Here is a 27013-nt window from a genome sequence, read left to right on the forward strand (position 1 = left end):
CACACCTTACATTTACAGACATTCAAAGAAGTCCATGAATGTAAAACTTGAACAACACAGGGATGGTGCAGTATGTGGCATAGTGGGCCCACGTTCTGGGATTTCAACAGCGCTCTGTGCTGAAGTACTTCTTAGCAAGGTAGGAAAAAAAAAAGGGAAGAAAAAACTAGGAATAATAAAAATCTAATGAAGGCCATTACAGCTTTACTGCCAGAGTACAAGCAGCCATTAAACTTGCCATGTAGGTGTTACACAGTCTTACAGTACAAGTAATAAGCTTCAGGTTTAAGATGAAGGACAAGATAGGTAGAACATCACTAACGCATAAAATAATACAAGTAGGAGCTCGTGGTGTGAGGGGTAGTAGTCCTTTCCATGAAAGACAGTTCACAGGAGGAAAAAAAGCAACTTCAAAAATGGTATCTCACACTCCACAGCCATTAATTCACAATTAGTTAAATACAAAGCTCTACTTGTGTATTTAACAAAAACACTTCAAAGTTGACATTTCCTATAACTGGAGTTAATACAGACACGTACAAGCTGGAGAGGAGTCAAGGTAAGCAGCTGAAACAATGGGTTTGAAACGTTAAGTGAGAACATTCAATTTGAATAGCGGGTAATTACATACATGTGAGCAATAAGTAAGAGTCAGGATCTTCCCAACACCAAGCTTTGTGATGCTTAATGTCTCTTCCCTTCCTCACCCAGTGAGTTAAGACAAAGCCGGAAGGAATCATCCTCTGGGAGCACCAGGAGGCCGAGCGTGCTGTCAGTCACAGGCAATCACATATAACTTACTTCAGTGCTTTCACTGGGCATTGAATGGCACCAGAAGAAGCAAGAGGATGGCAGGGACAGAGCCAGAGCTGGGGCCTGCAGCGTGAGACTCTAAGGCTTGGCACTCTAATTTCCTAATCAGAAAGAGACCTGAGCCAGCCAAGGAGAGTTGGCAATTAACCCAGCTATTGCCCTAACTCAGATTTATTTGCAGCCATAGAAGCTAACTAATGCCTCTGCTCTATCCTTTAGCAGAATTTGAAGGATTTAAAAAAGAAAAGACAACTTAGGCATCCTCCTTTTGTGTGGTATTTAGAATGCTTCATTCAGAGGTATTCTGCAACTCACAGGGAGATCTTTTCCAGGGCTTGATATCCAGATGTTATCACGGCGTAACACCATTGGGGCATTGTGAAGACCCGTAAACAGGAGAATTCAATTGCACTTTTTCTTCCTTTAAGAGAAAAACAACCACCTCCAACTACTGGTAGTACTTGAAGAAGCGCTGCTGGCTTTTGTAATAATAGCTGATCAGTTACTCAGTGAGAAGTTAAGAAAATTTATCCCTACCTAAGCCAGAATGGAAGGAAGGTGAGGAGAGAAAAAAAAAAAAAAAAAAAAAAAAAAAAAAATCAGCACATTCAAAAATAGCTTCTTATCCTCATAATATGTTGAAGAGCTGTCTACACAGACAAGGAAAAGTAACATCCTGTCCCTGTAAAGCATACCGCAACATCTCGGGGCTACAGGACAGAGAAAAGGAACTGGTGAGACACCTGCATCCAGACTGCCAGAAATAAACCTCGTGTTTGGCACCAGCTGGGGAGCTGGGTCTTCTGTTAGCATAGCAGAGTAGTTAGGCACTAGTTAGGTACGTAAGAAGTATATCAAACATTAAAGTATTGTATTAAATATATGAAAGATTTGACTGGGGCCTACTTCTGTCCCTTTATTAGGTCAAAAGGTGAATGCAAGTGTGTCATAATAAGCCAATGTCCTGCAGCTTAATCACACACTGCATCAAAAATATAGAAAATAAATGATAATCCTATCTACTTACATAAAAAGGTGATTTTTGGAGTAAGTTTCCAGACTCGCACAGCATATGCAGAAAACTGCATACAATCAGTTTCCATAAGAACAGCAGTTTCTTGTAAAAGGGGGGGGAGTGGGGTTCCAACCCGCTAGCCAGATCTACTGCAACAAAAGCTCTGGAAAATTGACTGTTGAACACTGAGGGGCCCATCCTGCTACCTCTGGAACGGAGAAATACCCACTGCTGTGAGGATGAAGCCTCGAAGAAAGCCTTTCTCCTTCCCCCACCCATCTTCACAAATCATTCTGTGACAAGATACAGAAAAATCAGCTCTAGGGAATAACTGCGATTTAAAGGACTGCGATACGTACTGCGTCCAAAACTTGGGAAGAGTGGATCAGGCAAGGCTAAGAACTAGGATTCAGCTGTTCAAATCATAGCTCAGTTTTCTCATCTGCAGTCGTCCTCTTCCTGGCCCAAGCAAAGCACACCAGCTGGCCGAGGAGCTCTTCTGCGGCCACCTCACTTGACCCATCCTCCTCCCACTCACTTCACCACCACTTCCAGCAGCTCAAGCTCTTCCCTCCCCACCTTCTCTCTCTCCTGCTCTTCTGCCACCCAGCCTGCTACCCAGGACTCTGAAATGCAGATGAGAGGAACTACAATAGCACAGCAAGTGTAAACAGGTTAGTAGGCCTGCCACATCTTTATTGCTACAGGTCTGGCAAAAGGGCAGTCTCCGACCTATGGTGGAGTTTGAGGCAAAAGGATAATAATGGTTAAGATAAAGGTGACGAACAGCAAAACTGGGAAAAGCAGTCAAAATATTTCAGGGCTCTCAGAAAAACCTGCATCTGGAAGGTACTGAAAAACTTTGCACTTGGGTGGTAGGTTTGCCTCTGACCCTGAAGTAGTGCTGTGCAGTATGTGATGGTCCCATTTGACCTACTGGCATGAGTACAGTCATTTTCCTGCCCTTCGAAGCCTAAGGCTACTACACACAGCTACCATGACTTGTGGTTCAGTTCACAGAAGTCTCACAAATAGGGTCATTCCTTGTGCAATGTTTGATGGAGGTGAAGGTAAAGTGGTTTCTTGGTCAACAGTTGCAATTTCTTCCTTTTAAAGTCAGTGGGCTTTTTGTACCTGTAACCACAAGAAAGTGAGTTAATGCAAGTGCTAACGGCCATGAGGAAGGTGAAAGCATGCCAGAAAGCTTGTCCTGTCCAGATCTATTACCATAATCTTTTAAATACAACAGATAAGATTGACTGGAACAAAAATAAATGGATTTACAGGAAGAAACTCAAGAAAGAACCCCAGCTAGCACAGATTCACTTCAGCACTCTTCCTACAGAAGAGCAGAGAACTGCAAGGCTCACTTTCTTCCTGAAAGAAAACCTCGAAATCCCTCGCTCAGTGGACTTTCACCTACACAACAGCATTAAAACTCACACCATAAGCACTGCAGAGTAACAGCCTGATCTATCCAAAGTAGACAAACAAACAAGGAGCACTACTAATCACCTAACAAAGGTTTGAAATGCTCATAAAAATATTTCAAATCAGTCTCAGATTATTATTTATATATATATATATATAATATATATATATATTATTAATATATATATATATATTTTTTTTTTTACAGAAGTCCTGCACAAGGAAATCATGGGGGTTCACACTCATTTTTTAAATACAGCTGATCTGACATTCAAGCTGATGGCAAAACAAAAGCCTTCCCTGCAGATCTTACTAACTTCACATAAAATTCAGTTACAAACACCAGCATTTCCACTGGAAATAGTCTCGTTTTTGAGAAAGGTCTCTAGCCATTTTATTTGTCTAAAGGCTGTTATCTTCCCTTCTTTATTAAAATTAGAATATTCCTTATGTAACTCAGTGCAATGAGTTAATAAAACCTTCCATGATACAACAATCTACACATTGGAACTGAAGCATAGCTCATTTCCTCTGTAATCATCAATAACTTACAGTTCTATAACAATTGCCCCAGGTTTAATTTCATCCATCTCCATGAAAGCAAAGCACTTGGTGCTAGTAAACCTTTTCTTAGGCTTGTAGTGTTTGAATTCAAAGAAAATAGCTGCACCTAGAGTGGAAAATGGTAGAAATGTTAGCAATTATGGCCAATACTTATCAGAAAACTTATCTGCCATTAAGATGCTCTGTGCACATTGGATGGAGTCATCTCCAGCATTTCAAAGAGACACCGTGTTCTTACAGTGCTCATCACACTCACAGGAGTTTGTATTCCACACTCCATGATTCATACCCAGGGATCTGTCCAAACACAATACCCCTCGTAGCAGAGCAGGCTGCTGCATTTTATTTGGTTTCATTCATTCCTCCCCTGCCTTCAAATCATCACAATGACCCATTGGAAAACAACACAATGCAAAGGTGTTGTTTGTTTTAATCTTCATCTGGAACTTCAGCCCTGCTGCAGCTCGGGCTCAGCCTGTTTATTAGATCAGGAGCAACTCAGTGTCTATGTTTTCCAAGCTCCCCAACCCCACTTCTGCTTTCTGCTACTACATACCTTTTGTTAGCTTTTCAACATGTTTCTGAATCTCGATGTCCACATTAAAATGGACATACGTGTCCTCTTTCCTCAAAGCCACAGGAGTATCTTGTACAGGAGTCAGGTCTATTCCATTCAAATCTGTGAGAAAGAAACAGAATGAGAATGGGAGAGGCACTGCCTGCAGTCCCTGCTTTGCTGCCCAGATGCAGCATGCTCATCTCTGCTGGATCTTCAGATGGCCGTGGGCTGGACTCCAGCTGCCAGCACCAGCCACCACAGACATTTCTCACAAAGCTTCTGCTCCCAAAACATCTTGAGAAACAAAGAATGAATCCGCAATCAGTAGAGCAGGTGATAGGCTCCTCCCACACACACTTTCTGACTTTGTTCTACATCACAACCTCTCAGCTTGCAAGCAGAGCATCATGTTAACACAAAGCCTTGGTGGAAATGTGAGCCTAGAAATATGCAGTCTTTCTCAGTTCCAGAAAGGAAGTGAAAGCTAGCTCTGAAGGCAAGCAGGTTTTAACAATATGCAATAATTTAAGAAAGACAAATACTGAGGGAAAGGAACAACAAATCTTTGCTTTACAAATTCTTTTCCAGGATTTGATGTGAGAACCCTGTTAGTGCTGGTGTTTTCCTGTTGGCCAGCAGAAACTCAGCAGGAAAGAATGAAGTCTGATTAAACCACATCTATCCACTAACCACACCAATGAAGGTGCCCATCCCTCCGCTTTCTGGCATTCTGGAGGCAAAGAAAGATCCAAAATGACTAGAGAAATGCACGTTTGGGAATAGTTACATCAGCTAAAAATAATGCTGCAATGCTGTAAACACAAGTACTGCATGTTTTTAAAGACTTGCCTTCCTTGTCGGTCATGTTTTAACTTCACCACTGAAAAACCATCAGACGAAGCAGGGTCAGATGAAGCTTTCTGCCTGTATGTTCTGATAAGTAACATTTGAGAACATCCTGGGACTCGACTGACGTTCAGTACTGTGCCCCTTGTGCCTGCCAAAGAACTCAGCCAGGAGATGAAGCAGCCTGATCATACACCTAATAAGTACTTCAGCACTGCCTTTGGAATCTAATAGTGCATCTAAAGGACAAGCACAAAGTCACCACCACAGCTGAGCAGAGGCTTTTGTCTGATAAAGGGAAATCATTTGCTTCCAGTGATTGTAAAGACAAGCAGAAGTCAAACAGGGTGAGTTAAAGATAAGCAATTCTGACTATAGTGGATTCCTGCTAACAGATGGGGAAGGGGCAGATGCTCCCACTGTGAGCATCATGAGACTCTGAATACCGAAAATCTCCCTCTCAAGCATAAGCCATCAACCATGTTGTCATCTGAAACTGCTTATCTGCAGCTGACAGAGGCACTGATTCCTTCAGATTCACAAAAACTCTCCAAGAAGGGGCAGTAAGCCCACCAGACCAGCTGAAATATTTTAGTGCCAAGGCTAAAATATATTTTATATTTTGTTTCACTTTCAACCACTCCTTCCCAACTTCATATCCATTCGCCTAAAATCTCAAACCTTGGTAAGAAGATCTTTGTTTTACAGAATTAATTGGTTTAATGACAGGGCAAGACAGCCACTGAACTGTGGTTTGCTGTCTCCAGGAAGCCCAGAGACCAGTAAGTGTTGGGGAATACAAGGAATCCTAGCACTTGCACTTAAAAGTCAGCCACAAAAGCTGAAACAGATAAGAGCAGCCTGCCAAGTCGCTGTTTCTCGGGGCAGCGCCCCTCAGTGCAGCGATCTGCCTCCCGCTATCTCCTACATACAGATTTTCCCCACCCTTGAATCAGCCTTAACGCCACAACAAATACACGTAAGAACAAACTGCTCCCTGCAGACAGAAAATAAAAATAAAAATCCACACGGCTTTCAGGAAATGCACACTTCCTCCAAACTGGGAACAAGGAGCCAGGAACAGAAATCATTACCCTTTACACTGACTGTGATGTAAGGATCAATGCACTGCCCAGCATCTTTCAGACCAATTTTCTCTATGTTGATGGTGAGTAATGTCATCCCGGGTTCAGATGGCAATCTGGGTAATAAAGTACCTGAAAAGAGTAAAGCACACTGTTAACCCTCTGAGTCACCTTATAACAGAGGCCACGCGCATCCCACCACCTCTCATGGAAGAGAATGCTCTCCAATGGGAGTTCCAAACCCACAGATCTTAACCCAACAGCACACAGCACTACAGGAATGCACGCACAGCCACGCATAATTTGACAGATTTCTAAGTCCACACCAAGAGATCCAGGGTTGCTTCAAGTCAAATGAATTCATAAAAAAAACACGGATGTCCTAAGAACAGAGAAGAGCTTTGTTTAAAGCATTCTTTCTTGCTCTCATGCAGAGTAACTCATGCATGGAATTCCATTTATATAGTTTTTAAGGATTAAATTTGGGAAGCTGGATTCAATCTGCAGCTGCAGGAAGTTCAGACACTTAATCAGGAGCACCCACCCCACTGAACATGACTTGGCTTCATGCTGAACACTTAAGCTGGGAAAACAAGGAAGAAAATGGCATTGTTGCAAATCCTGCTGGATGCAAGGGAACCAGAAGAGAGATTCTTAACTTTCTGAGTTCTATGGGTCTGTACCTATATATCAAAGCATTAAAGAAGGAGTTCCTAGCATTGCATCAAGAAAGTTCAGAATCAGGTAATTCTTGTCCACAGTGCATGGCCACAATGTAGGTAAATCCCTATAGAGTGAAGGAAGACAACACATCTGACAGGAAACCCAAACTGTCCAAACTTGGTAGCATCTGTGAGATTCCATAACCAATAACAGGGTAGGTTTCTTCATGCTGATTTTAAAGAGAATTGACAGGCTTCAAGTCTGTCTCTAGTATTAGATGAATAAGCACGAAGACAGAAAATGCTCAGAGTCATGAGCAAGTTTAAATTAAAGTTCTGGTTTTCTAATTAAAAAGAAATGTTATTCCAAGGCTTGAGATCTAAATAAAGTAATAATTTCCTTTGGCAAGTTCCAGCTGGGTTTTCATTCATCCCTTTTTTCCTTTGATCCACTTGAAGAGTTGGAAAACTGAGGCGTTGTTATATTGGAGGGACTAGCTTTAAAAGAGGGGCAGTGTGTTCTGCTGCAGAGCTACAGCGAGATTTCACAGGCATTCCTACACCCAGTCCTTCTTTCAAGGCAAGGAACAGCAAGGCCTGAATTCACATCTCTGTGACAGCACATCTGTACCTTCCTGTCTTGGCAGAGCCACGTCCCAGACATACAGTACACTTGACAAGGGATCGTGGCAGTATCCGACTCGCACTTCTGAAGTAAGGGGATGGGCTTCTGATCGTAACATGAAGAATGTTTAAATTGAATTTATTAGAGAGCATCCATCAAGAAGCACACACACTCTAGTTCATCTTGTTGCTACCTCCTGGAGAGATGTTTGAAACCACTTTTTATTTCAATCTAGAGGAATGTAGATCAAAACCTTTCCTCTCTTGGACACAAAACTCTGGTCTGCCATCTTTCAGTTGCCTCCTAAGAGCAGTACGCCTTGCCAAGAGCTAAGAACAACTGTAGCTTGGTTTTCCCCATCCCTCTCTAAATGACAGTACAACCAACACACATAAATCACCTATGAGATCTATCAGACTCCAGTACTTAGTATAAACATTCTGGCTTTAGAAATGCTTTTCTGCTCCTGAAAAATGCTTTCCAGAATGTACAAAGCCATGGAGTTGCAACGAACAGGAAAGTTGGGCTCACTTCCAGGGGGTGGGAAGACAGTAGACAGATGGTCCCTAAGGAGCAGGGTCTCACTACTGCCTCAGCTGAAGGACTAGTCACTCCAGGCATTGGCTAAAGCAGCTGGCCATCCTGTCCCATGCAAGCCACAATCATCCAGGCAGCTCTTTTACTGCAGTCACTTCACATTGGGGCCATTACCTGACAGTAGCTTAAGGAATAACATTACTAGGGCTGGCCATTGCAGTGCTATAGTTTGGGCCCATGATCCTTTCTCAGCCTCATACTTTTCATGGCTTTTCATGGGAAAATATCAACAGCTTCCAACACAACTGAAAGGAGTCATTCTCAGAACTGAAGGAGAGCACCCACAAATGTGTTCTTAGTGTTCTCCCACAGCTATGTGTCAGATATACAGAAGTGAAGCAACCTGAAGGCTCGCTGACACCAGGACAGGGGTGCCCAGTCTCTCCAGCCCCAGTTCCCAATTCAGAGAGAAGACAACAGGTCTCCTGCGGAGTTCACAACAGAAACAGGTCACAGAAGGATCTACTGCCAGCACAGCAGTCTAGTAAAGGCAGTATAACCAGGAGAAAGGCAGATAGGAAACCTTTGCTGTTAAGTGGCTGCAAGTCACTTCAGATGGTCAGATCATCTTCACACAGCCCAGAATTGTAACTACGTATATACTGTTAATGCAAGATTTCCCCTTCAAATGTGCATTCCACAAAAGAAAATCTACCTACTCCTACGTATGGCTACACTGCAAGTCAGCATATCTTTAGCAGCACATTAAGACTTCTAGAGAGCTATATGCAACACCAAATAGGACTTTCTCTTTTTCTGGCCCTGAAGGGAAATGAAGATTAACACACTGACACCTAGTAATGTGATCTTTACCCTTCAGATTGTACTTTGAGCTTTGAAATTAAGAGCCAAATGACAGACATCACAGTTACAGGACCATGATCAGAGAAATAACAGTAATGTACCTTCATTGACTCCTGGGTTAGATGAATGGTGCAATGTGGTAACGATGAAGCCATGCATGTAGAAGACAAGACAGTCAGACAATACAATTATGCACGATGGATTAAAGGCATACTGAAGCAGAGTGCAACACAGTCACAGAATCAAAGAATCGCAGTGGTTGGAAGGGACCTTGGAGATCATCTGGTCCTACCCTACAGCTAAAGCAGGTTCCTTATGGCAGGTTGCAAGTATCTTTGGAGGAGACAGCCCCTCTGAGAAGCCTGTTCCAGGGCTCTGTCACTCTCAAACTAGAGAAGTTTTTTGCCGTGTTTGTATGGAACTTCTGGTGTTCCAGTTTATGCCCATTGCCCCTTGATCTGTCACTGGGCACCAGCACCAAACAGAGCCTGGCCCTATCTATTTGACTCCCATCCATTTAGATATTTAGTAGCTTTTCTACAATGCCCACTCAGTCTCTTCTCCTCCAGGCTGAACAGCCCCAGGTCTTTCAGCCTTTCCTCATGCAGGAGATGCTCCAGGCCCTCATCAAGTTTGTGGCTCTCTGCTGGACTCTCTCTAGAAGTCCCCTGTCTTTCTTGAACTGAGAAGCCCAGAAATGGACACAAAATACTCTTAATTCAACATGGAAAGTACACTGAAGAAGCTCACCTCAAAAGGCTGCAAACTGCATTTGCTTAAGCCTCTCTGCCCACAGAGAGAGCTACCAATTCACATCCAAAGGTAAGAAACACCACACAAATTCAACGGGAAAACAAGATCTGTGTTCCAATCATACTGAACCATCTTAGAGGTTCAGATCAAAATAGGTTTAACTTCATTCAGAAGTTTCCAGAAAGTCAGATAGACCATGAAGTAGATGACAGTAGAAAATGTAAATAAGAGGAGGAGGTGTGAGCAACTTCTCTAAAAGCACCGTTTTACAAAGAAGTAATTCTGTAAGAAAGTATAGACCCCACAGCTCTCTTCTTTCTGAATTATTCTTAGAGAATAATTTAGCTGTAAACACAACCTTCTTACCCTCAGCTTAGATTCTTTCTTAAGTACATGAACAGTCTCTGTCCACCGTCAGCAGACAGCTCCAACGGCTTGCACAGAGAACTACAATAACAGTTATGGCCTCATTGGTTTGCCAGCACAGCAAGAGTTACTCACTCCAAGTAACTCCTTTCCCCAGCTTAAACCTTGAATAAACAGTGTGCTGAAAGGTATAAACAAAATAAACCCAGAAGTATCCCTCTTCCTTAAACTTGACATTTATCTAGTTACACAGAGACGTCAAAGAACACTCAGGAAAATCTAGAACAGAGTAGACTTACACAATCCAAAAGAAATTTGAGATTGATGTGCACCATACACACATACCCAGAGGAAGCTTAAATGAATCTTCTGATAGATGCTGTACTTAGAACAGATAGAATGTACCTTAATAAACAGATTTATCCTAGTGGATAGCAAAGATCAAGATAGCAGTAAGTCAGCAATACAATATCCCCATACATTACAGCCTCTTAGTGTGCCCAGCATAAATAGCTATAGACTGTGCATATCTACACCAACACTAGTAGCAGGGACTGCATCCAGTAGTGCACACTGTCTCAAACCCAAAGACAGAAACACATTTTCTTCCTCAACAGCAGCTAATTATTACTCATACAATTATTGTTGCCGAAATATTGAAATTACTCAGGTCTTTCAGACATAATTCCAGTTCTAGTTCCCCTATTTGTTATCACCTTCTTGAAATAGGAAGTTTTCCAGTCTGCTCCAAAACTACAAACTTGTTTCTTCTTCAAAGAAACTACATCAAGAAGGAAAGAAAAAAAAAAAGCCTCAAAGCCCTCTGTTGGAACATTTTATTCCTTTATTGCTAACCTCCCAAAAATTGAGATTGGAGGAACACCTCTAGAATCTGCAGGTATATCCATTCCAGCCAAAGCTACTCCTCTTCTCCTTGAGCTTGGCTTTAGTTCAAACTATTGTCTTACTAGATAATACAATGGAGGACTAACCAGCAATAGCTTCTCACATCTCTAGCAAGATGTGATACTCCTTGAAGGAGCAAACGCTGCCGCAGGTTACATCTGAACGTGTTCAGAATGCTTCACATAATATCATTAAGAAAATACATGGAATGACAATATTGAGTTTGAAGAAAGAACAAATTAACTGAGGTAGACAGCACCATCTTGCAGATTATGGGTACAACTGTTTTGCAACAGGAAACAGTTTGCTGAGAAAAAAAGTCCACTGAACACCCTCATGGTTTTCCAGTACAACACTAGAGTTTCCAATACAGCTTGCTGCTCTTCATCCAAACTTTTAAAATCAAGATGGAGAAAAGGGCTTCTCTGAGACAGAATTTACACACAGGTGATGGAAAGGTGGTATTCCTACCTGGAACTCTAGCAGGAAAAGAGTCTGGAGACCCTGCTCCAGCTCCTCCTTCCTCATCATCCTCCTCAAACTCCAAGTGCTCCTCTTCTCCTGGTGCTAATATCTTCCTGTAAGTATAGAAAAAGATGACTGTGACCAAAGATCATTCATCCTCTGATTTTCAACTCGCACAGCAGCATCTGAGTATAAAAGCAGGAGCAACATTTTTCAATGCCATTTCACTTTTCTGATCAGCTACTACTGTAGAAAGCCTCTTATTACATGTAGCAGAGTCAAAAACCAGGAGATCTACAGAGATGTAGGATCTACCAACTATTGATTTTACTAACATTGTACTTGAATTTTAGTGGTAACTGGAAAGTTAGATTTCAAAACTTTTCCTCACCTGCTTACCCAATGCAAGGCAGCAAGTGGGCAGTTCTAAGAAATTCTCATGTCTCAGATGCACACCATACAGTGATGCAGTTCTCTTCTTACCTGAGTGGGACAGGTTGAACATCAAAGGGGAACTCCTTATTGTAAGTGAGGATATTCTTTAAGACTATAGAGAAGGAAAAAAAAAATAACAGTAAGAATCTATACCTCTAATGAAGCATCTAACATGTTTTATAGTGATTATACTGAAAAAAATAATAAGGAAAAAAACCTGCCACACTCATACCTTAAACATGAATAAAGGCATAAACATGATGAAATGCATATCATTACAACTTTCAGATCTGAAACTGTGTCTGCAGAACTTCATCACCACATATTTATATAGGTGGGGGGGATAAACACAGCAACAATTAAAAGCATCATAAGGAATAGTGACAAGCCCCCGGGGTAATGGTACCTTAACTACTAAGGGTAGATATTTCCAGAAACATATAAACAAGTATTTCATGATGGCTAAAAGACCTAAAAAGAGAAGAAAGCTTTCAGAGGTGGGGAATGAAGAACCCAGGCTGGGCAGCCTTCCAGCACAGCTGAGGTTGAGGAACAGAATCCTCTTACCCTCAGAGAGATGCATCACAGAACGCAAAACTGCCCCTAACAGAAAAACCTCAATGAAGTAGAATCTCATAGTGATCATGTGCACATTAAACAGAAGCAAAAAAACTGCAGTTGTTCTCCTCCCTTCTTCCAAAGTTTGGTATGCATGAGATTCCTCCCTCTTCCCAGTAATATCGGTTTCTCCTCCATGTGAATGAAGATCCCCTAAGAAAAAAGCCTTCTTGCAAATAATCTCAGTTATCACTAGAGGGCATGCAGTACTACAGTGATACCAGCACTGTGAGAAAGACGTGAACAGCTTTACAGCATCTGAAACCTTGACACAGCCTGAATGCAGAGTTAAGGATACACATTTCTGCCACATCAGCTGCATCTCCACATGTACAGGTTGGTATCAGCCCTGCTTATGACAGTTTATTCCTGGCAGTGTTAGCAACAAAAATGAAACGCAGAATGCTAAAATCAGAACTGTTTCTAGAAATATCACCCCAAATCTTCCACAGCAGATTTTTAAACTAAGTTTTTAAAATGCATTCAATTCTGTCTAATCACCAACAGTAAATAATTTCACAGTTATAATATCAGATTGATTGACCCCACTCCACCAGGTAACTCTCACACCTCAGGAGGTCACCAAACCCACCCACCAAAACTCACTGGTTTTCAGCTAGAACATTTCCTGATCCACTTCATATCATCTATGCACAAATGCCAACACACGCACACAATGCATTATAACACTGGTATAAACTCTCACAGGGAAAGTATTTCCACATTTCAGTGAGCAATGATTTCACACAGTATAGACTCAAAACCACCATCTGCATGTACGGACCCTCCTGCAGCATTGTCCCAGCACGAGAGATTCAGTGACAAATCCTATAAACAAACAAAACCAGTGAAGTTCCTCAGCGTGAAATGCAAGCATAACAAGTAAAAGAAGTGGGAAATTGACAGCACAGAGGAGAAAAAAAAGCCTGAATCTTAGGGCTCTGATTATTTACAACAATATTCAAAATTTCCCATCCGTTTCCACAGCTTCAGGTGCAAAAAGAATTAAATAGCTGTTAAATTTTCTTAACAGCTATTTTCATTTCACCCTAGCATCACTTGGCCTAACAAAGGAAATGCTTATTTGCATCGCCTGTCCATTCTTTTTTTTTTTTTTTAGCCTTTCCTGGTGGGAAATAAGAGAAAATTGACAACAGACAGATTATACCACATCATTGTGTATTTTATGAAATTGCCAGTGTTGGCCTGATTAATATTTACCCTATTCAAGATACACTCAAAAACCACAACAAAGACACAATTCAGATGGAAAGAGACCAGAACAATCTGAATCAGGCAGCAACATCGAGAACATCAATGTTCAATTGTTGCTGCAGAAGCACTCATTCTCCTCCAAGGAAAATAACTCAGTGTCTTTGAAGACTGATGGTCACACACTCACCCCTCAGCTTCAATACAGTAATTTGTATGAAGTGTGGGTTGAACGGGCTTCATGCTGCTGAACAGCGTTTTGACAGCTAGAAATCAATTCTCAGAGGAAGGGCAAAATAAGCAACAACAGTGCAATTGAAATTTGGGCTTTTCAGAAAAGCAGGCATCTAAAAGGAACCTTCAGTGTTCACTTCCTTTGATTTGTAGAACAGAGTGATCAATTAAAACACAGCTCCTCTCTGGTCGTTACCTAATGGAGCCTAAGGTCTGCAATCACTAAACTACCACAGCACTTTATATACTTTGTAAATAGACAGCAGGAGTATTTGTATGAAATAAATCCAAGCCAGAGGATGCAGAGGCCACACATGCAGCACCCAGAGCAAGACAGACCTAATAGTTTTAACACAGAGTTAAAGCCTTTCCTGAGTGTATGGACTTCACAGACCTAGCAGTCCTGTAACGCAGCTCCATTAAAAGCTCTATTGGACGCTCTATTTTGGTACTGACATTAGGAACCCCAGTTCCACATCCTGCTTCCCCACAACCTTTTCTGTAGGATGCTGTGCTAGTTACTTAGAGAGCCATAATGCAGAGAAATTCAACTACTCATAAAGTGGTAACACTGCCTGCCCATCAGTTATCCCCAATATCTCCCTAAATGATACATGCGTGGAAAGAGCAAAATAAACCCTTCCCCCCTCCCCCATCATGAAAACAGATCTTCCACACCTCCTGTTCCCTAAGAGCAACAGAAATGTTAGCACTGATGATGATATTGCTTAGATATGGAAGCTCTGATCAGAAAGATGCTTTGAGAATAAGTCAGCCAGTGTAACCAAAAGGAATATGCAGCAGATAAGCAGGTAATTCCTACATGAAAAACAGAGGGTTTTTTTTCCTGGATAGACCTATCAAAAACTGACCCAGGATCAGCTGGGAAAAAACAACAGCACACAGAACCATTCAAAAACTGACTCACGTCCTTCACTTCTACTCGTAACTTTGTTAGCCTCACAACATCACTGTGGCTAAGTGGCGAGTGATTGGCTACCATCAGCACAAGTTAAACATTTTCAGAAGAAAAACACATCCAATACTACAGGCAGGAAGCATTGGAATTGTGTTCAAATAAGTTATGTGCAGGTAAATTTCCCAGCTGAATATATACTGCACCGCTGATAGCTTAAGTCACTATTCTGTGCAAAGTCAGCAGTATCCAAAGCATTACTTGAGAATAAAAAGCTTAATGCATCATCTGAAATGTTATAGGGCTACTACACTGCAGTCTGATGCACGGACTCAGATGTGAATGATCCAAATCATTTATTACAAGTTCTCACATCACTTACATATTTTCGCAAGCTTTCTTTTTCTAGCTTTGCCATCCACCCACCCCTACAACTTTCCCATCCACCTTTACACGTCAACAGAGCATTCTACAAAACACTCTTCAACCATTCATGCAGGCGCTTATCCCATCAGAGCTGTGAGACGTTCTTTCTCCTTCTAGGGGTGTCCTTGGTTCTCATGCTTATCTTGCTCCACAGCTGCTGCTCTGAACAGCTTTTCTTGTATTCCCACAGTACACTTTGAAATTACCCACATTACATTCCTCAGTACATATCAACTTCTGTCTACGTGGTAACAGATATTTGGAAGAACTAGTAGTTAATAGTACTGTCAAACCACACTGTGATCAGTAAGTATTCGTGTTGCTGCTATATTTTTCACTGCAATTATGAATGTCACTTAAAATACAAAGATATTACTTACTTGGTTCCAACTTCTTCAGATCCTCAAGCTTAAATTCATCCTGTGATTGAGTGGACTACGAAATAAAGAAAGAATTAATCTTGGATGCATCTTCCCCCTCAAAGCTAATACATTTCAAAGTAAGCATGCAAGCTGTTCCCTTTGTTCAAGCACACTGCTACTTCAAAGCTATGTCTTAAAACAAACAAGAAACTCCACAAATCTCCTTGACGGGAGGCTAGGTTCATAGATGAGGCAGCAAGTATGCCTCTTATCATTTATTGACAGAAAATGTACCCACCATAAGATAAAGACATTTCAAGTAGCTCATTGAGCTTTCATTCCCATCACAAACAGGTACATTAGGACAGAGAGACTTGTTTCCATTCTCCCCCAGCCAAGTCATACCGAAGCAAGATCACCTCTAAAACTACAAAGCGATGCTCCCAAAGGAGCCCACACAGCTCAAGACATACTTGGAGCATTATAACACTGGCAGAAGTTACAGAATGGGCTTGACTAAACAACTCAGCTGACCTAAGAGCTCGCCACAGGGATTCTCATCTCCTTCTCCAACTCTGATGATACAGCTTCCTCATCTAGCCTGTAGCACATCTGCTTCTCTCACTAAGCCTACTGACTTACTAACTCAGAGAGCTTTTTTATTCTTTATTCCAAGTTAGTTCACAGTTTGGCAAGCTGAACCAGCGACTTCTGAGATAAGTGGCAGAGTTAGTGTAAGAAAAGTGCAAGTAAGGGGGATTGACATTGGATATCCCCTTTTAGGTAGAGGATCAGGTCTTAACTACTGTGCCACTGCACTCATGGTATCTGCTAAGATTACCCATCATTTCAACATTTCCTTAAGGCCTAATTACTGTCTTGGTTTTCTCACTCAAGTGTCAGTAGGGACCTGAGAAGACCGCAGGACAGAAAGCTACTATAACCACACGGTCTGGAGGTGATGACTATACTCATTAACTGCTCTATTCTCTGCTAAGAAATCATGACAAAACTGCACATGTGAAACACTCTCTGTGTGTAGGTGAGAAGTTGTTGTACCCTCTCACTGAGTTCTGAAATTCTGGAATTACTGCTGAAGAACCAACAGCAAGGAAGACTATTCTTGCAAGACATCCTCCCTTCAGTTCAGCAGCCTATCACATTTCTGTATCTTCTGTTCTGGAAAGTGATTTGACCTATGAAACCATCCTACAAAGGAACAAACCTGCCCTTATCACAAAAATCACTGTGACTCATAACAAATGCAATGCTGTTCAAACAGTTCAGGTTGGATCAAAACAGAAAGACAGGAGAGCTAATCAAATAATTCTGACTGCTGCCTAGCATCTAGACTCAAACCTGCTCAAACCTCACTCTCATTCTCAGCTCCAGAATGCCACAATGACTGAATTTTCAATTGAAAATTGAAAGCTCTCAGAGAGCTGAAGGCAGCACAACGGCACTGTTGCACTATTTACACCATCGTGAAGCATTCAGAAGTGCTGCTATTAGTAACTTGATGCAAAAATTCCCTGTCAGCACTCTTGATTGGGAAAGAGTTAATTAAATAACTCAAATTACCTAACTTACCTCTTCATCCCTCCCTACCTGCACTCTTTTTACTCAAGACACAATCCTCCTTGCACTCCATTATGATCTATGAAGTGGGCAGCTCAGCGCAAGGGTGACTCTAAGGGTCCCTTTACTCTCATGCACAGATTAGGCAGACAAGCTCTGTGGGTTGCAAGTGAGGCGAGCAACCAGAGATACAAAACCTGAAGCCAAATTCCAGTAAAAAAATCATAATACATTCACACACAAGCAATGTGTACATACTCATATAAGTTCTTAGGGAGCTGCCTGGGGCATCACATTGACAACCTGGAAAGTCCAAGCATTCAAGGAGCTGTTCATTCTGCTTCCAGAAGTTTTGGCTTTGTCTGAAAACAGCATTAGGGTTGCCTACCACCAAGTATGAAATCACACGAGAAAGAGAACTGTACCTGTAAAGCTGCACTTCTCAGTTCCAAGCATGTTGCAATTTTAGCTATGGTTTTCTGAAAATAAAAGCGTAAATAAGTAAGTATTGAAACTGCATCAATCCATGTTCTTATTTATATTAAAAACATGTGAATAATAGTTACAAAGACTTCAGATCTATTCCTCAGTATCAGATCATCCAGCATCAAAAGCTCTTCAATACACAAGCAAGATTTTCTCAAAGTGTAATAGATGAAAATGAATCATCTGCCATTTAGCTTTTCTTCCACAGCTCATCAGCACAGATGGGGGTCATTCACTTAGCAGAAACTGTCATAATGCCTACCACATCATAAACTGTTTATAAACTCAACTATTCTGAAGTGATAGGAGAGAGCCAAAAAAAAAAAAAAAAAAAAAAAAGGAAATCCAAACAAACCAACATTTGTACCTTCTGAGAACGAGCAGTTTGCTGCAATTTGCCCCTTTAAGGAGCGATGCTTACAGTTGCTTTAGCTTACAGTCTCAACAGACCAAGTCAGCCCTCCTCAGACATCAATGCCTAGAACATCAGCACAGAAAAACTGCGGTCCATCCTCTTCTGAGGGTTTTGAAGGGAGATGAGGTACAAAAGATGGATTACATTTTTTTTTTTTTTTTTTTTTTTTTAACTATAACCTCTGCAACTCGCTAACGCATTGAAAGTCTGAGAGAAGTGTGAAACAGATTTTATTTGATTCAAACCTGCCAGATGCCTAAAATATCCCCAAGCAAAACTGCTAAGTAATTTGCCATTCTGATTTTAAAACACAGAAGGGAAGGGCTTCAAAACAGCCCACTGCTAACAGTGGTACTGTTTAGGATAGCACTGCTAAAGCTTTTATACCTCCCAAAATAAGAAGCTGGGGAAGCAGTTGCAGCTGTTTCTATTACAACCAGCTGAAAAACATCAAGAGGGATTCAGAATTGTGTAGGATGTCAAGTGGATGTATCTGTGTGGTTTATTCTTATTGTTTTTGACCATCACGTGTTGGTTAATTAACCAAAACGTTTCAGTGCAGAAAAACTCAAATTTTACCTGCTCAGTTCTCAGCTCTCTTGGACATGCAGCACACACAGCAGTGCCTTGCTGCCCTGTATTATAATTCCCAAACTCAACAGTACATTTGCACGCAACATGGCAGAACCAAAATATCATCATTTCCATGAAGATCCGTGTCACAATCTTGGTTCAATCAACAAACTTCTATATTATTAAATTATGTTACTTAACAGAGATTCACAGCTGCTTCTCCAGCATAGACTGGGGAGAGACATTTCTGAATTGTAAAGGAACACATGCAATCCCGGGTTAATTTTAACACATTCAGTCCCACATTCAGGTTCTACAGATCTACATACAGTCAGACTGGGTGGAAGGAAATCAGGTAGTGCTACTGAAGCAGATTCTGCTCCCTGGGGAAAGAACACACTACAGCTGCTGCATAACATACGGAATTCCTTTTTATAAGAGAACATCTGGAAAGATATGTTTGCATGGGCAGAATCTCAAAGAAGAGAAAGGTGTGAAATAAAGGATAAAAGAGAGGAATGCACAGATTCCCCAAGGAAAGGAAATCTCTGAGCAAAGATCCACGTTAGATCAAACATCCTTCAACTACACCAGAAAAGCAGCTATAAGTGTGTTTGCAGGGTGCCAGCTCATGGTCTCCACTATGGAATCAAAACTTGTAAATGGGTTTTCACGGGGCTCTTCTCACTGTCTCGTGCACAGAGCATGAAGCTCACACCATAAATCAGGTCTCAAGAAACACGGCTCATCTCCCGTCTCCTATGTTAACTCACTGAGAAGCTCAGCAACACCACCGTTCCCAATCCTGCAGATACTTCACTCTGTATTCCTAACATTGCCTGAATTGGAGATCTTGTGACAGGACAAACAGCCCCCTCTGGCACCTGGGGGCTGAAGGGCAATAAAGCCCCTAGGAACAGATTAATTGAAGAGAGTTTGGGATTCTTAAAACAGTAAAGAATAGGTTTTATATGGAATCTATTGAAATATGGCAAGCTCCCAGCAGGCATTATTCATAACTATTTTTTTAAGGGACCACACCCAACCCAAAAGTTAAAAATGCAGCTAAACACTGCTATCATTTTCAGCTGCAGCTATCCCATGCAAAGACTCATTTTTGCAGCAGAGAAAACATTCTGCATCTCATTAAAAAGACTGAAGTCATTATTAATTTTGCTTGTTTAAAGTCTTGAAGATTCAGTTTTATGTAAACGAGCGATTAGAAAGGGAATAAAGTCAGTTGATCTCGTAGTCAAGGTTTCTTCGGTGCAGTTGTGTGAGTAATGACTGTGCTAACTGTAAAGCAGTCAAAGATGTTTGCATAAATACAGAGCCAGAGCAGACTTTGGCTTTAAAGAGAAGCCTAGGCTGTTGGGAGACCACTAGTTTAATGAATCATGCTATGACTGTGCAACAGTGCTCTTACTGCAGCAAATTAGCACTGTGCAAAAAGCATGATTTTCCAAAACTGCAGTAAAAAAGGCACATGAGAAACAACAACTGAGGTCAGCAGAGGGCTTTAAAGGTCAAATTTACTGCGTAGAGAACTGAGCCATAGCTGGAGGAAAACTGACAGTTACAGCCAAACCCAACTGGATCAACTCAGCAAAACGTAGCGGTTGATCATAAATGAAGACAGAACTTTAGAGAACGAAGGTAAAAGATTACAGCAGAAAGCTGATGTTAAGAGTGAGGTCAGCCCACCAGACAATAGCTGATAATATCCAACATTCACAGCTTCTAAGTGACAAAACTGCTGCACAGCCTCCTTAAGGCTGTTGCAGAGCAATTAGATTTAAACTTTTGAGTTTGCAACAAAACTCATAATCATTAATGAGGATTCCAGCACCATCAGTTTTGCAAGACAAGACAGAGCCTTTTCTAAGTACTGAAACTCCAGAATGACATGTAGCAGTAGATGGAAGACAGAAAACCCAGGGAACTGCAAATTATGGAGACTGGTTTTTCCTATCAAATGAAGATGCATGAAATCCTTCAAAACACGCTCCAGATCTCTAGCAAAAAGGAAGATGTGTGAATACTGAAATATCTGAGTTCTTACCTAAAGGTATATCTTTATTAGAAGGTAAATGATAACTGCTCACACTACATCTATGTGAAACAAATTGGTAGTATCTATGAAGTGCTGTTAGATTACAGGATTGCACAGTTACATTAGCAAGTGACACACCATCAATTATATGATGTGGCCACATCTGGAGAGTAACAGTACCTGTGATGCATGAAATAAACCCCAAAATGTTAAGTTTATACATACAGACAGGGCCAAGAATTTTAACTTAGTAGTGTCTCTTCCTTGTAGTTGCAAAGCCAGGAGTTCCAGTAGTTCTTCCTTGGTACAGAGGAAACACTACTGAAATCCATCTACTCTACATGGTATGTCAAGTCAAAAACAGTGACAATCTTACTGTAATTCTTAGTACTACTTATGGTCCTTTAGAAAACAGCTAGGTAGAAATCCAGGCAAAGACTGGAACAAGGGCAGACTGAGCAACTGGAAATCATCATTAGTTTCACAAACTTGCCTTCTCTGGACAGTGAAATTCTATGCACAGCCTGGCCCATGACATCACATATGTAAACTGAAGCAAACACATATGAATTCAGATAAACAAATAGTACATAGCAAAGAGTAACTAGAAAAGACAAGAAATTAGGGAATGAGTAACTTTCCAGACCTGAGACCAAAGAGCAGGGCCAGTGCCTTGACAGGAACTTATTTCAGTAAAACCAGCTGGTCAACTGTGGACATTTTTGAGAGGTAGAAAGAGAGAAGACATACTCCTAGTTAACTAAATTGACTGAAAACCCAGAAATGTGCTTAACTCTATTCCTATATGCTGATGAACAATAGTAGAGATGATAGTAATTTGTCATGATCACTGAATTATAATTGCCAAGCTTCTGCAGAAATAGGGAACACCAGAGGAGTAAGCAGCTGTCAGACTAAAAGATCTTAGCAGCACCAAAGCTTAAAATCTGTAGAAAGTGACAGGACTATCATTTTTTGCTGTGACTAGCACGATTCGTGAGAAATGGGGCTAAGAGGATGTTCCCTTAGTATATGAATGCAGTTGCATCTGAGGCCAGTTATCATGACTTGCTGAACCTCCCAGGCCTTTCCTCATGTCTGACCTCTCTTACTTCCCCCATCAGGACAGAAGTACTTTCCCCAAAACTCAGGAAACATCTGTAAGCAAAACCCTATGTCATTATGGTTCTTATGCTCTCAGGAGATGGTGCCTCCAAAGTGGCACTAACAGCTTCTCTTTGCTAAAATAACCACTGTATAATCAAAGAATATTAGGATGTTATAATCACAAAATAAACAAGAGAGTTTAGGCAAAGCAGACTATGATAACAAAAGAGAATAAATAGAAGGCTCACCCCTATCCTGGGCTCACTCACAAAACATCAGTGGAGGCAAACTCCAGATGAGATCCTTCCCTGCTGGCAGCCAGCTCTTAAATAGGTCTAGGAGGGCTGGAGCCTGGCTCCACCCCTTCCTGCAGCACAGGTGAATTGCCTTCAGCTGTGCTCCTCTGGCTGACTCATGGCTCGCCTCAGGTGATCAATCAGAGGTTCAGGCTGTGACTCAGCAGTTCCCATACAAACCATATTTTCCAAAAGTCTCCAGAGGAGAAACATGCAGTAAAGATGATAATAGCTGAGAAATATGGACAAAGATTTTAGAAAGGGATAGAGAGCAGAAGCAATGAATGAGTAAACATCTGCCCAATGTTCACAAGGATCCTCCAGTTCAGGAAAGGTTGCCCCAACCCTTCTCCAAGATTCTGACTCAGTTTAAGACTATTACGAGCCTTACCCTCTTCTTCACAGAAGGGCAATAGAAAAGGGAAGGCCACTTCTTGGCTCTTTTTGATGGTATACGTCAAGAAAACATTTACAGACCACTGTCAGACTGCACATAAAGGTGTATTTCCTAGTGATAAACGATCAAGTTCATCTCCAATTTCTGTAGCCAGAGCTTGTTTTCAGGAGTGACATTAACAAACACAGACCCCATTACTCTAGCACCCTTTTAGCATACATGGGATTCTAGGCTAGGAAATGTCACTGCTCAGGCAATACTGCTGCTCACACAAGGGATCTCATGATTTACAACCTGGAAATACATATTTTCTCTAATATAGTATTCCTACGAAAAATGTGGCTTTATGCAAGGTACTAAAGATTGGCAAGGCCTCATATCCCAGATTTCCTTGTATTCTGCTGAAGATACTTGCGTGTGTTGGACCTCAACTAGCACATTCCTCCTAAAACCTGTCATAGAATGACAACTATGTGATACTCAGACAAAAACCAGCCTTTTCAGCTGAGAGAAGGGGGGAAAGAGTAGACAGCTCAATATTTTGAAAGATTACAAATAAATAACATTGAGACTAGTAAGGAGTATGCAGCTAGGATCCTTCCCAGTCAGGCATTACACATTAGGCTAAGATCCTCCACACACACCCTCGACATCTACAGCTCAAGACATTTTGTATTCAGTCTTCATAACATAAATCCCGTTAATTTTGTATAAGCAAGTTATCATAAGGTCACCAGAAAAAAAGAAAACACAACACCCAGATTATGAGAGACACTGACCAGCATGTGAGACATTAGACATTCAACATTACACAGCGGAGCATCTGTCACATCTAATGACAGTAGCAGTTTCAGCCACACTGGGCTCTGCTTCTGTTATTGCATATTAAGAGTGGAAAACAGGTATCATAAAGCTCAGGTCTGCCAGACACAAAAACAACATCTGTGAGGCAAGTTCCTTGACTACACCAACAGCAACGCTTACCTTTTGATCTTCTGTGAATTCTGAGCTGTTGTGCTGAGACTGTGCTTCTTTTTGAAGATGTCTTGCTAATCTAGAGGAGAAGGGGAGAAAACTGTACAGTGAGAGGACAACACAGAAGCCCATCATCATTGTCACAACCTACAGAAAATGTGCCACAGGCTACTGCTCCAAGCAGTTTCTTTTTCACAAAGATTTCGATAGCCACAGTAGGCTACACCAAATAAAAACAAACAGAAGACAAAGTATTACGCAGGAAAAACTACTTACAGTGTGTCAAAATAGATATGAAGGTCCTTCTAGCCAACAGCCCCTTCTATGAGCACTGACCTTTTTTCTTTCCCCATCCATCTTTTTAAATTAAACTATCATAAATTATACTGCCTGTGAAAAGGACCCACTGAGATACAAGTGCTATGTTTCTCATGGAGAATCTGATTGCCAGGAGGAGTGGGTGCAGGCAGAGCAGCAGCAGGTAGCGTGGGCAATGGCCACACGCTCTCCCAATGAGGGAGATGGGGACACTGTGGCTGAGCCTCCCAGGGTGCAGCAGTTCCTATTTGGGCCTGTCAGCATCATACGCAGAGCTGCAGCTCCACCCATTACCACCACAGAGACCAGTGTCAAGGGGTTTGGGAAGTAACAGCAAGCAAACAGCTCACGAAAGCGAAAGGAAGCTAGAGGGAATCTATGGGAAGAGTTACAGTTTCCTTCTAGGGAGGAAGGAGAAAATTAAACAAGCCAGACCGTGCAATTGGAAACTGCAATTGTTGCCATTCTCTGTGAATATACATTTAGTGGCACTGGAGAGAGGGGTTGAGGGAAAAACCGAAGACAACAACAGCACTGTGGACATCTCAACACACTCCCACTGGGAATCTCTTTGTAATGTTGTGCTCTTAAAGAAATTCGACTTCTTGCCACGGGTGTACAGGCACTAACCTGCTTTTTTCTGAGGGAGTGAAAACAGACACAATCACAGTCAAAGCCTGTGAAAGGAATAAACTGCAGAGCTCAAATGTTCCTTTGCTCCTCCTGAAATAAGCGCTATTAAAAAGACACAAGGATTGAAGCCACTGTAGCTATCTGCTATAAGCAGCAAAGAACCAGCAGAATGGGATAATGACACAGATTAGTTACAACATCCTCCCTTGGAATGGAAGAAAATGGTGGCAGAGAAAAGTCAGAAAGCACAGGCACTTGAACCTGAACATGTGGTCATCCCTTCCTCAGTGGTACAGCACAAGTGATACAGAAAGCTATGTACATACATCACTTGGGCATTTAAAAAACAATTTCAGAAAACAAGTAATCATAGCAGCAATACACCACCCACAACAGACAACATCTTAGCAATAACACCTCTGTGAACATCAGCAACAATGATCTTTGCATTTGTTGCTAATACAAAACCACCAACAAAAAGCACTCTAATTCAAATAAGTGCCTCTGGTGTCCCACCCGATGCTTGTGCAAGGTAGGACCAGGCCAAGTCCTACAGGTGGTGGGAGGTACTGCTGGTGGCTGAGGCTCGCACACAAGCATGCATCTGAATGAGCAAGGGGTCAATCTCGGCACCAAACTTCAAGGAGCAACGCAAACACCTGAGCAGACTTAGGCCCCCTGGACAAGGGAGGCAAGCAGTTGTGCCAAGAGCCATTCAAGCCCTGATTTGAAATCAGCCTAGAAAAATCTTTCTCATTGTAAGCAAGCTCAACATAGTTTACCATGATTCTTCCTACACTGATCTGTACAGACCTGGCCAATTGCTAAAAGCATCCAGCCAGCTGCACCAGCGTGATCAAATTCCCATTTAAAAAAGCAGCAAGTAGCATGAAGCCACAATGGGATGTTTCTCCAGATCTAGAGGCTGGTATCTCACCCTACACTTCTTAACTGTAGCCTCTATCCTAGGGATCGAAGCTGTTGTTGGTCTACCTGCTACACTGAAGAGAAGTGGATGCACAGACTGAAAAGGTTCTGCTCCTCCCCAGGAAATCCCTGTCAATCTTTGTTCTTCTTCCTCCTGGGGCCACAGAGTTCATCTGCTGACTGCTCTTCAGGAGCTCAGTGGTAAAGCTTCCAAGGGCAGCTCACAGCGCTGCTACCCAGAGGAGCGTTCTTACAACTATATCATACTGCTACAAAGTTGGAATAAAGCACGGGCACCAAGATCACCTCAGTTCTTATCAGACACAACAGAAAAGGAATGAAAATCACACCTTGGCTCTTCCCTTGGTCCAGCTGCAATCATTAAGTGAACTTACTTCTCAGCAAGGCAAGCTCTGAAGGAGAAGCCTGAGGACTTTCTGTTCCGAGGGAAATTCCTTGAAGGAAACTGACCCCTAATACTGCCAAGGGGGGTTGCAGCGTTAGGGTCGTAATGCACTCCTCATGAATGTGTATGTAAGGGCACTTATTAAAACGCCTTTCTATTGCCGTGCCAAGGCATGTAGTAACAGCTTCCCCTGAGCTGCAAGCGGCAGATAACTGAGCGCGCACCGTCCTACCCGCTAAGGGACCGTGCTGAGGAGACGAGCACCTCACCATGCAGCACCCACCCGGGAACGGCACTCAGCTGGGAGCCAAGGCAGCCGCACCGCCAGCCCCGAGCAGCCGTAAAGACCTCTCGGACGGTGCCCCTTAGGCTGATATTCTACCGGGGGAGAACGCTCGGGACTTCTTCCAGACGCCCACCGCGAGAACCTGAGCCTGGAGCGCTCAGCTCGCACGGATCGCGCTCAGCTCACAGCTCCCAGCCGCTCGCTCAGGTTCCCGCCGGCACTCAGCGGACTCCGCAGCGCGCCCACCAGCCCAGTCGGACCCCACGGTCCCCACGCTGCCCCGCGCTCTGAATCACCCGCACTCTGGGAGGCTTCGGTCCGGCGGGGCGGGTCCCGCCCGCCCCCGCTCCCCTCAGCCGGGGTCCCGCGTCCCGCCTCGCCTCGCGGGGCGGCCCCGCGTTACATAACGGCACCGGCAGCGAGGCCGGGGGGGCTGCGGCCTAGGCCCTGCAGCCACCCGCCCCGCCCCGCCCCGGACTGCCCGGCGGGGCCGTGCCGGGCGGCAGGGAAGCGCTGCGGGGAGCCGCCCGCCCTCCCGCTCCTCCGCGCCTTCCCTGGGGGCCGCACTCACATCTGGTACTCGTCGATCGCCTCCACCAGCTGCCCCCAGGAGTCGAAGTCGGTGCCTTTCCTGAAGCTGGCGCCCCAGCGCTGCAGGAGGCTCCGGGCCGCCTCCGACATAGCCCCAGCACTAGGGCACCATGCTCACCCCGGGCCGGGGCACCGCGCCGGGCAGCCGCTCCCGCCAGCCCCACGCCCGCCGCCTGCCCAGCCCGGCCCAGCCCAGCCGCCGCGACAACCAAACGCGGCGGCCGCCTCCCGCCAGCGCCGCCCAGCGAGGGAGGCTGCGCCAGCCGCACCCGCCCGCG

The 27013-nt window shown here is 42.9% G+C and overlaps 1 protein-coding gene across 1 annotated transcript; it reads right to left on the reverse strand.

Annotated features, from left to right (window-relative positions):
* Positions 1 to 182: 182 nt before the first annotated feature.
* AIDA (axin interactor, dorsalization associated) lies at positions 183 to 26886 on the reverse strand. The gene is made up of 10 exons (XM_042830300.1): positions 26716 to 26886; positions 23584 to 23653; positions 17698 to 17751; positions 15713 to 15767; positions 11975 to 12038; positions 11498 to 11604; positions 6323 to 6445; positions 4380 to 4502; positions 3812 to 3929; positions 183 to 2962 (listed from the first exon to the last, which is right to left on the reverse strand). The coding sequence occupies exons 1-10, from the start codon at positions 26823 to 26825 to the stop codon at positions 2866 to 2868; spliced, it is 921 nt and encodes a 306-aa protein (XP_042686234.1). The 5' UTR covers positions 26826 to 26886; the 3' UTR covers positions 183 to 2865.
* Between the last annotated feature and the right edge of the window lie 127 nt (positions 26887 to 27013).

The sequence above is a fragment of the Centrocercus urophasianus genome, unplaced genomic scaffold, assembly GCF_019232065.1.
Source record: "Centrocercus urophasianus isolate 14NV4802_14NV808 unplaced genomic scaffold, USGS_Curo_1.0 seq_10, whole genome shotgun sequence".
NCBI classification, from domain to species: domain Eukaryota; kingdom Metazoa; phylum Chordata; class Aves; order Galliformes; family Phasianidae; genus Centrocercus; species Centrocercus urophasianus.